Source organism: Leopardus geoffroyi, chromosome A3 (genome assembly GCF_018350155.1).
Source record: "Leopardus geoffroyi isolate Oge1 chromosome A3, O.geoffroyi_Oge1_pat1.0, whole genome shotgun sequence".
Classification (NCBI taxonomy): Eukaryota; Metazoa; Chordata; class Mammalia; order Carnivora; family Felidae; genus Leopardus; species Leopardus geoffroyi.
In genome coordinates, this window is record NC_059336.1 from 114,564,166 (window position 1) to 114,576,192 (window position 12,027).

At 32.8% G+C, this 12,027-nt stretch overlaps 1 protein-coding gene across 3 annotated transcripts in view; it reads left to right on the forward strand.

The window, feature by feature from the left end:
- MEMO1 (mediator of cell motility 1) overlaps positions 1–12,027 on the forward strand; it is a 119,490-nt gene that overhangs the window by 97,083 nt on the left and 10,380 nt on the right. For 2 of the 3 annotated variants that reach the window (XM_045447237.1, XM_045447238.1), the window contains 2 exons: positions 1,576–1,718; positions 10,051–10,127. In XM_045447237.1, the coding sequence (XP_045303193.1) occupies positions 1,576–1,718; positions 10,051–10,127 (220 nt within the window). The remainder of the gene's footprint in view (positions 1–1,575; positions 1,719–10,050; positions 10,128–12,027) is intronic. The other variant, XM_045447240.1, reaches the window with a different exon arrangement.

Below are 12,027 nucleotides of genomic sequence, written 5' to 3' on the forward strand. Positions count from 1 at the left end.
TACATTTTTAGGTTAGTGATTTACCCACCCTCTCAACTTTTATTATATGATGGAGATGGTACTTGAACCTATTTCTTCTGACTTCTTGTTTTTTAATACTCTTATATAACTGCATCCCTACCATGTCATAATTACTTACACTCTTTGATGATCTTAGTTTTTTTTTAATTTATGTAGGTAGTACTTGAAGTTAGAACAATTCATAACAGTCTTCTTGAATTTTTACTAGAGCTCAAATTCTTTTCTTTCAAATGATAATCACTCTTAGCTTACTGAAGAGCCCCTATTCCTTCCTGGAGTTGTAAAGCAAACTGGTGAAAGAATCAGAGAAAGAGATATTCCATGGCAGCTTCCTCTGCCAGCTTCCTCTTTTTTTCTTACTCCATAGATGCAGATTCTGCCCAAGAAGCCCCTGCATTGCAGAGGGACTGGAGATCTGTATGATCTGTTTATTTCGCAATTGACAAGGGTAAGGGGGCCTTTATGGGGGAGGTGCTTGGGTGCCCTGAATTTAGCTTTATGAAGCTGGGCTAACACTTATTTTGGGAATAAACTAAAATTTCGTATTTTTAAAAACCCTTTTATGAATTGTTTGTCCTACATCAGTTAAGTGTCAGATTATCATATTAAAAAGCATTTATTATAATGGTGATTTTTTTTTTTTTTAAAGTCCTGTTCAGAACAAGTCAGACAAACATGATTCACGCTTCTAAAATTCCAATCTGGGATCATTTAGAATATAAATAATATTGAATATATGTAAGTAAAATTTCACAACAATGAACATTTTAAAAGGTTTGGGGTAAACGTCTGTTTCTATAGCCCATCATAGTTATTCTTTATTAATCTGCTCTGTTCCTTTTCCATAAATCTGTCAATCTGTAGAGTGAAAAAGGGACTTGTGGATATGTCATAAACATTGTGGGTGGTTGTGGTGTCTTTTTCTTGCTGCTAGAAATTAATATCTACTTCCTTGAATTCTGTGTCCACCCTAGAGACCAGTGAATTTTGAGTTGTATCGTCAGACTGTCCTGTATCTGTTTATTAGTTAGTATAGGTATAAGGTGCAGTTGGTGTATCTTATGGGAGCCAAGGGTTAAGTTCTGTAGGTCTCACTTGGCAAGGTCATAGAAGTGCCAGAAGTCGTGGTATTTGTAACAGGATAGGATTAAAATATTGAGGAAGAGTTTAATGCTCTTTTAAAATTGTGGAAGGATTGGGCAGATGATTGTAGCTTTGCTTGGTAGTTGAAAAGACTTGACTTGGTGATGGTCTGATGGGCTTATTTTTATTTTTGAGGATATTATTATACCTAGTAGTAAAATAGCTTTGTTTACCTAAAGAGTATTGTATATTTCTGTAATTTATAATAGATATTTTTAGTATTGTGTCTCTCATTTTTAAATGGTCTTCTTTAAACATTTTATTTGCAGATTAAAAAATTCAATAATATGTATATTATCCTTACCACAATTAATAATGTTCCACTTTTAGTGCCAACACACTGGAAAACTATTTTTATTCTTATACTTCTTAAATGACTTTTTTTTTTTTTCTTCTTCTGTTTTCTTTAAGCCATAAGGATGAGTTTACCATTATTCCTGTACTGGTTGGAGCTCTGAGTGAGTCAAAAGAACAGGAATTCGGAAAACTCTTCAGTAAATATCTAGCGGATCCTAGTAATCTCTTTGTGGTTTCTTCTGATTTCTGCCATTGGGGTAAGTTCTAGATGTTAACATATCATGGTAGATATTATATACTTGTGCTTAATGGTATCTTTTCACTGTAAGCTCTGATTTTCTGTTCCTTATCACTTTCCTTGGAGAGTTTTACTTTTAGCCACAATACTTCAAAGTGAATAAAAAAGTCTTTTGGTCATTTAAAAAGGATCAGATTATGATAGTGGGTCATGGATACATTTCCAAAGGCGACTGGTATAATTGGATTCACACTGTGAGGGCATCCTTGCTTAGCTACTTACGATAGTGGGAGTAAAGATCTTTTAACCCTATTTCCAGGTAGAGTTGTGTGGTAGATTCTCTGAAGTTAGTTTTTTGGTAGATAAAACAAATGTTCTTCTTTAGAAGGTAAGAGAGCGCTTTGTGCTATGCCAGTCCTTTACCACATTTCTTTTTTTGTAATTAGTGTATTTTTTCTTTCTATTTTTCTTTTGGTGCTTAATTTCTGCTATTAGCTTAGAGCTACCCTACAAAGATTGTAACAGGTTGGCTATTAGCACTGTGGTCTTCATTGGTAATGGTTTATAAGGGTAAGGATTCTGAAGTGATTTTTGTTATTATTGTGAATAAAAAGAGTAAGGAAACTTAACAGTGAATAGATCATAAAGAAAGTGAGATATTTGTGGATGCTTCTTTTAGTAAATTTTGATTTTTGATTTCTTTGGATACAATTTGCTCTCCTTTATCCATTGCTGTTCTGGATTATTTCTGAATCCTGTTCCTTTTAGGACATCTCTCATTGGCTTAAGAATGCCAATATCTATTCATCCTTCAGTTATTTCTTTGATTATAGAGAAAACAGAAGGCACAAGACTATAAATTTTAAGATATAGTACTAGAATGGCCAGAAAAACATCCTCAATGAGATATAGGGAGGCCTGGCTTTTATATGTCTTAAGCATTGATTCCTAGAGTTGACAATATTTATCTGGCCTGCTTAGGCTGATATTTTCTCTTACCTTGCTCTGTGAGTGGTTTTGAGATTTCATTTTAAGAGAACCATCCTCCCTAATGGTATAGATAAGTATTGGGGTTTAAGTCACTGATTTCTCATCTGGGGCTGATTGTCCTCTGAGAGGGCATTTGGAAATGTCTGGAGACATTTTTGGTCATCACAATGGGGTGGAGGTGGGAAGCGGGGATGCTTTAGGCATCTGCTGAGTAGAGTCCAGAGAAGCTGCTTCATAAACATCCCACAGTACACAGGACAGCCTTCCACATCAAAGAATTATCCTGCCCAAAATGTCAATAGAGCTGAGGTGGTGAAGCCCAGGTTTCAGGTATGCAGGTAGCTGTACTACCTTGCCAAACTCCCTAAGAGGTTCTCAGGGGTGTTTAGTAATCAGTTCTATTGGCTAGTTTGCTACCTTTGGCAGAAGTTTTTTTTTTATGGATTATAAGTATATTACTTAGATCTGAGGGCTAGGTATTTGCTTAAAAAGAGTTCTTTTCTTAGAAATTCTGAAGTTTAGTCATAGTTGATCTTAAAAACTAAGGTATATCATTATTGAAAAAAGGGCTCTTTTTCTTAGATTTCTGAATTTACATTGGTAGTAAAGCATGTCCATATGTTTTAGAAATTAAAAATTCTTAAAAAAAATTTTTTTATTATTTATATTTTGAGAGACAGAGCTTGAGGAGGGAAGGGGCAGAGAGAGAGAGAGAGACAGAGAGAGTCACAGACTCCAAAGCAGGCTCCAGGCTCTGAGCTGTCAGCACAGAACCTGATGTGGGGCTCGAACCCATGAACTGTGAGATCATGACCTGAACTGAAGTCGGACGCTTAACCTAATGAGCCACCCAGGTGCCCCAGAAATTAAAAATTCTTAAAGCATGTGACCCGTCCCTTTTCACTTTTAAGACCTCTATGAATCGCTTTACTTTTAAGATTTAAGTAGTTAGTTCCCCTGATACTGTTCTTCAGAATTGAAGTTCTCCCTCTAGGTTGGTACCATGTGCACTCACAGCATAAATCCACACAAAAATCAGTATAATGCTATAATAGTGCTCTTCTCTGTAAAATCATCCTTTTCACCTCAATAATGAATTCTAAAGCAAACAAGCCCTAGTTCACTACTATATTTAAGTACGATATTGAGAGAGAGATGAATTTTGTTTTATACCCTACCTAGGTTTTTAGAAAATTATTTAGGCCGTTTGATCTGTGTTCTAGAAAATTTTGGTATTTAAATTATAAGATAAGATATCCTGGTGATAATTACAAAAAAGAACCCCAAGTTTCCAAAGATTGGTAGATGTTATGAGAATTATCCAGAAACTAAAACATATTTATATTTACATTTTGTGGTTAAGTAATAGAACTTTTCCAAGTGTTTGTTTTTTTAGTATGACTATCACTAATAATACCCATTAAGTGCTTACTTTGTACTTATGAAAAAAAGCACTGTACTAATTCTTATTGGGAAAGTTGATGAAGGTCTGGTGATAAGTGGAAGGTATTGCATGGATACTATTTCAAAATTGGTGTTTCCCTCTATAATTGTAATAGTAACTGTCATTTTTATAAAGTAAGAATTATTTTCTGTTTTATGTGCCTAATTGAAGTAATATGAATCATGGGCTAGTTATGGGTTAAAATGTCTCAGAAATTTTCATGTTTCTCAAATTCATGCTCTGGTGGCGTTGGTCATCTTTTCTATATTAATGGATGCTATACTCCCACTTCAAAAAACTAGCTTTTTCTTGTGAAGATATTTCTTAATGGTTTCTTCTTCTTTTTTTCTTTTTTTGTAAAGATACTATATAGATTGCTTTTACTATATCATATTAATGGTAACACTGAATTGTAAATCATTTCATAGGAAGGATTCACTTCCTCAAATACTCAGAGATTTTCAAAGTATCATTGACTTAAGCTCTCAACACACTGTATATTTCTAAATAGCTGATTTTTGAAAAAAAATTGATTATGGTACAGTTGACAAATTACTCAGATATATACAGTGGAATTTTGTTTTTGTTGAATAGTGGATTAGAGTCCTGGCAGAGACAACAAATTTCATTTCTAGTCATTGTTTATATTATGTCCAGCTTCTGTTAAAAACAAAGCAAGGAATTTGGTGACAGAGACAGTGGGAAACCTGTATGTAATTGGCAGGGTTTTGCCTGGTTGATTTTATTTGTTAGCCAGTGTCCATTACAAGAATGACTTTTTTTTTTTTTCAATTGTACTTTGTTTTAAAGATGTTCCATCTCTCAGATCCCATTTAAATTTTATGTGGACTTGAAAATGGCATTAGAGAGAGAAAAAGCAGAAAGACTAAAATATTCTCAAGTTTTTTTTTTTTGGGTGGGAAAAACTAAGGGAGAGTCGGAACCTGGATTACATTATGCCCCTTCTTTCTGTCCCTTCATTTGAATCCGCACCCTGCCTCCCCGCCCCCCCCCAAACCCTCAGCATTTCAATTCTCGCCTTTTATTTTATCGTAAGTCTAATCCACATGGAAATTCATTAGTCAGCCCAATAGAGTGATGTTTCCTAGTAACTCTTTTCATAATCCTACCTCATTTCACCCTTCTTGCTGCTACCAGGGATTGTGGCATAAGTGAAGGACATTTGCTGCTAGTAATTGATTTTTACTCTGGTTAGGTAAAGTGAACCCTATACTTTTTCTGATCAAGTTTCTTGTCCTATAAGATGGCTCCATATAAGAGAATTTTGACTGGCCCTATTTTAGTTTTTCTAATTGGTAGAATTTTCATTCTGTTTTCCTAACTTTCAGTTTTGCTCTTCTCTTCTCTCTCTCTCTCTCTCTCTCTCTCCACATACACACACACACACACACACACGTTTGAACTTTTCTGATCGCTCTGAAATTCATATTTTCAAACTTAGATTATTGATAGCTTTCATTAACATTTTTAACTTCTAAGACGTTTCTAAATGAAACTGGATCTAACAGAAATTGAAATTTTTAAAGTTGATTCATTCTTCTATGTAATTTTTCTTTTATGGTGGTTTTAAGTACAAATCAACTTCAGTAAATTTACTTGGTAAATGTTAATGATAAATTATTAAAATATGAATAAAGTTTACTACAGTCACTTCAGCAATTTTGGATTTTTACATATAAACTTTTATTTGTCTAAGTTTACATAATTTCTCTTTTATAAGTATGTGTCATCTATTAAAAGTGGCATTCCCTTAAATATTTATGATTTTATATCTTAGTTCAGATTTCTACTTTAATATATATTAACGAGTGATTATTCATGCATGCTCTTTTTCCTTTCTGTTGTCAGTCTCTTAGGAGTATACTAGGGTATTACTATTTTCTAAATATTGAAATTGGTTTGAGGATAAGTTAGCTAATTTCTGAAATACATCTTATTGAAGCTTTCATATTCGTCTTCTCAAATTTCATACATACTAATTTGACATATTTAAGTTTTTGATTTTTTGCAAGTATGAGAGAAGACTTTTTTTTTACATTATAACTAAGACTTCAGAATGTAAGGACGATAGTTTTTTATGATTTCAATTATGAATGTCCCCAGTTTAGGCCCTTAGTATAGAATGAATGGCCTCATAGTCTATCTCACAAGTTGTTGTGAGGTTAACTCAAATAATTGAAAATATTTTAATATATAAACATAAAGTGACTAAGTGAATGTATAATAGTACAGTTTTTACTGGACATATGTCTGAAAGTCTGTCTTGTTGACTAATCTTTTGGGAGGTTTATTGATCAACTTTCCAAGCTCATTGTTTATTTCTACAATCCAGTGTATAGCTTAATGTTGAGGTATTTGATATTTTTTTACTTTTTGTTTTGAGGTACTTAAAAAGTAGTGTTGGTTCTTGTACCATTCATTGTTATGTTTGTCTTCATTAGTTGATTGTTGTGTGTTAAACAGACATCCCTGGAGCTTACTCTCCACACTCTGTGAATCCACTCATTAATCACCAGTCACCTTTGGAGATGGGAAAATTACTTACCTGTATTTCTTTTTCTCAGAAAGCGTGCTCTGGAATGGATTCACAAATGAGCTACCCTCCTTCCCTCAAAGAGTAAGGTTTCTGCTTTACAGGATTTTTTTTCTTGGGTTATTTTTCCTCTCATCTTTTGAATTTGAAAAGAACTGAGGGAAGGCACCTGAAGAAACTACTGACATACTCACTAGGGGAGTTCCAAAGCTTGTGCTGCCCCTAGGGGCAGTGTCAATGGCTCTTAAAGCTAGAAAGCTCATACTTGGAGTTGAAACAGGGGCTCAAAGAATCCATTTTCCCAGTGTACCTTCTGAAAGGATAAGTTTCAGGTAAGTAATTTTCTCTTACTATGTGATATGCTTTATTCATACTTATAAAAATATGCAAGTCCAGTTCTCCAGGTACATAGGCAACTGTATTTACTCAGTTTAGATGCATAAGCTTTACTGAATGTTAGAAGTATTATAAAACAAATGTCTGATCATGAGTTATATGAAATCATAATATATTTTAAATCAATAAATATTTGATTAAAGGTGCCTTTGATAAACAGTGTATTGTGCTAGTGTTGTCATGTCTCTTATTTCTCACTAAATAAAATCTGGATAAACTTCTTTTTAATAATTAGATACAAAAGTGTTTTTTTTTTTTTTTTTTTTTTTGCATTCAAATTCCAAGAGGTGTGTAGCTAAAGTGTTTGCATGCGTGAGCGCGTGCACACCAACCCACACCTATATACACATGTAGGCTAGGATGATGTAAACTATTTACTTCAGATTAGATGTTTTCTGTGTGTGTAGTGACCAGAATGAATTACTCAAGTAATTTTTAAATGCTTGTACAATTTTTAAAAATTATTGTAAAGACAGTTTGAGCTGTTTAAGTAAGGTATTTTTTCAGTGTAGTAGCTATATGTAGTGTGGATTTAGCTACTTAGTCAATATATTATTTAGAGCTCATAAGTATTTATACTCAATTCTTCAGCTACAAAATGCAAGGTAGCTAAAGAGTAGCAAGAGGTAGATAGCAAAATGTTAAACATTTGCTCATCAATCTTCTGTGTATTTTGTCCTTCTTTTTAAATCACATGCTGATTTAATATTTTAAAACATTTGAAACATTTTCTGTATTTTTCTCTTCAGAAGTAGCTTTTAAGTGAATGTTACATTGAAAACTGTCCATACGAACAAGGCAGCATTTTCAAATAGTTACCCTTTTCACTTATGATTAAGGCAGGTTTGACCAACTTCATTCATTTGAAATGGCAGCTCCGAACTTGGAAATACGCAGAAAAGACTTTTCAGTAGCAAATGGTTATCACAAAGTCCATGCATTTTACTCTGCACCTGAAGAGTAGCAGTTTTCAGATTAGATAATTGTGTCCCAGTCACAGGGTTTATTGACAGCTAAAACTAATAGCTATTTCCTGAAGCAAGAAAAAGAATACATTAGTATAAACCTGAAGCAGTTCAAATTAGAAGAATATTCACTGTGATTGCTTCCAAGGATATTACTCTTACTATAGTTGACAGTGAGTCAGAATTTTCTTGTCTAAGATTATTCATTTAATTGTTCATTCATTTCACAAATGATTTGGCATAACTCTATCAAAAAAACTTTGAACTAGAAGTAGAAATTTCGTACTAATGAATTGAATCAATGAGTTATTGGGACAGGCTTTAGATTTGTCTTTGAGCCTTCCAATAGCCACCTGGAAAATAGGAAAAATAGGGTTATAGAGTTCTCATTATTAGGTAGGAGTAAGTACATACATTCTGTAAAGAAAAACAAAACTAAGCCTAACTCTAAATTTTGAAAGAAATGTATGATGAGTTATTTAACATAGAGGCATTGAGTGATGAATTGTCACTATGTAAGAAATTTTTCAGTGCAAGGACTGTAATGGATCTCATAGTTATGGCAACATTTAGTAACCTTCAGTGTTTACAAAAAAAGTTGTATCCAGAAAGCAGATAATCGTCTTAGAATCCTATTGCTGATTCTAGGATATCATGAATTATAAGATGCAATACTGATTTAATAGAAGCTCTTGAGGGAAAGTAAGAACTGCTACATCAAGTAATTGTACATAGTAATGTATGTGAAAAGCTAAAATGTAAAAGTTAAGGAAATACAGTATATTATAGAAAGATGACCATCAAATATGACCAACATCAACATGTAAAGGAAGTGTTGAGAACTATGATGTGTGGTTTTTTTTTTTTCCAAAAAAGAGCATCAAAGAAGTTTTTTTATTTTCCGTTGCTCGTCATTTATAGTAAGATTAAACAGAAAACTTAGAAATCATAATTATCCAGCTGGAGAAACCCATCTTCTCGGGTGTGAAGATAATAATTGTATATGTGAACTTTGCTGTAAAAATGAAGCTACAAGACACATAATGTGTGCATACATGACTGGTATACTCTAATACTTTTTAAGTGCATTGATGGATCTTTAAAAATGACTAAATACAAAAGTAATGAGTTCCTACATAGGCATCACAGAAATAAATACAAGTGTAGATGTATCTGAAATACAACATAATCAGTGGAATAAGATAACCACAATTAGTTATGAATATATTTAACTTTTGGTTTTTATGTAACTATAGTAGGAAGCAAAATGTATTACCTGAGCCTTTTGTTTTCTGTCTTCTTTTCAAGCTTCTTCCATTTTACCCTCTCTTTCTTGGAGAAGAGCTAAACGTTGAATGTTCTGTGCTTGTACTCTTACTGAGATTTTTGTCAGAGTAGGACTATTTATTATATTTATTCTTTTGTGCCTCCTATTTTAAGGCACCTGTATTGCTTTTTCAAGTAGAGAGTTTTGCAAAAATGAGATAAATTTTTTTATTGAGGTCATAAAAATCACATAAGCCATGTGTTTCTCTGACCTGCAATTTTTTTTTTCTGTAATAGAGATCAAATCTTTGTACTTATCCAGCAAAAGCTAAGCTTCCATTGATTTGTTACATTGAGATAGTTTTCTTAAACCAAATTTCCTTGAATCGTATTCTTTGGGTTTACCTTCCGTTACAGACTGATACAATATGTTTAACATTGCTTCTAACTTTTAAGCTGTTTTGTTTCCTTAGTCTTTTGTATTGCTCGTCACTTTAAGGTTCTACAGTTTGAAATAGTTTTTAACATCATAAAACACTGTTGATATATCATTTCTTTATCACCTTCCCAAATATGCCTTTTATTTTTATGTACAAGGGCTCTTGGGAATGATTCTCTCAGAGGCTTAAGCTGTGCTTTGCCCTCCATGAGAACTGAAATTATTTGGTAAGCGCTTGCTTTCTTTTTAGCTTCTAATTTTTCCCTATTTTATTTTGTACATGATATTTGTTTCAAGGTCAAAGGTTCCGTTACAGTTACTATGATGAATCCCAGGGGGAGATTTATAGATCCATTGAACATCTAGATAAAATGGTAAGTCTTTCAGGTGTGGGTTTTAATGCTCTAAGGTGTTTTCTTTCATTTCAGTTTAGTGATTCAAGACTTAATATGTTGAATTATACAGTGGACTAATAATTCTTTCCCTACCTACCTAACTAAATGTGCAAAATATAGTTTATCATCATATGAATATTGATTATAAAAATAATCCCTTTTCTATTAGTTGAAATTTCCTTTATCTTTTTTTGATTAATGAGACTAAGAATAATTAGATTTGGATTTTAGATGCTATTTGGGGGAGCGTCTCAGGTTTAGGGAAGACAGGATACTAATGCCATTACTTATTTTTAAGCAGAAACAGCCACAGCAAATTCTTAGTTTATTTTATTATTTAATTGTATCTTTTGGCCATTTGGATTTTCTGAAATGGTGTTTCATTTTGTTGTTTTATATATAGAATTTAAAAATATGATTGTATTGTTACATGGCCCAGGACTACAGTAGACATTGATCTTGCTGTCATTTTCCTTGAAGTAGTACAGTAGTCATAGTACTTGTTTTCATATTTAAAAAGTCATACAAATAATTTTGTTGTTGTTGTTTTTTTTTTACCTAAAATAGAATATTAAATATAGCAGATATCTCACTGATTGGAACAGAATATTAAATATAGCAGATACATCATTAATTTGAACAGAATACTAAATATAGATGAATCTCTAATTTGAACAGAATATTAAATATAGCAGATAAATCACTAATTTGCTTTGACTTTTGACATCATTTTAGTTCCCTAGTCCTCAATTTGTCATCTCTAAGATAAGAGACTTGGAGTAGGTGGTCTCTAAATTGTCTTTAAACTCCATCAGACTTTAAGCCTGTGATCTGTTAAAATCAACTTTACCCCTGTTTGAAAAGCCTTATGCATATGTTTTAGTACAAGAATATTTAGTCTAAAGTAGATAAAACATTTTAGTAAAGAATCTGGATCTAAAACTATAGCTGGGCTATTATCTTGTATATTTTATTAAAGGCAAAATGGAATGAATGCAAATTTAGTTACTTAGGAGATTTTATCATATTTAAATTTATCTTGTTACTTAGATCCAGTTATGTCTGAACACTTTTGCTTTGGAATTTTGTTTGGATTTTAATCTACTGACTTTTTTTTTTGCCTTTATGATGTTGTCGTTTCAGTCTTTAATTCTTTTCTGGCTTCTCCTTCTGATCTTATTCTTCTGAGGCTTAGTGCTCACTTGCCTCAGAAAACTTTTCTGGTTCTGTTGTCATTTATTTTTTTCATGTAGCAAGTGGTTAATGGGTGTCTAATGCGTGTCTGGTACTGTGTGAAGTATTGCAGATGTTAAGAGAAAACATTGTCTCCTACTTCATGGAACTTACAGTGTAGTCATTGAACAGACTTAGAAGCTATTATGGTGTAGAGATGTAAGAGATATTTAGGACACACACTCTCCTTATTGTTCCATGAAAATGACATACGTGTGCCTAGCTTAGGACTTTTGCCCTTTCTACACTCGACTGTCTCACTTACTCTGTGGCTTTGCTCTGCTTCACCTTCCCAATGGTACTGGCTGCCCTGTTTAATTTTGCATCATACCCATTTAGCATTCCCAATCCACTTAACCCTGCTGCAGTTTTTCTTTCAACAAACTAAATATTGTACTTATCACAGTTTTGTTAGGAAATTTATTTTGTTCTCTGACGTATCCAAAGTGCTTAGAGTCGTGAGTAGAACATTAGTAGGTGCTCAATAAATATTTTTCAAGTGAATGAATTAGTGAATATAATCTTCCTCCGTACATAATTAAATTAAGCAAATACCCTAACTGTAATATGAAAAAGAAATAAAGGGAAAGTAATTTGTGATAAACTAGTATATTTTTTTAATAGTGTAAGCACCCAGATGCCAACT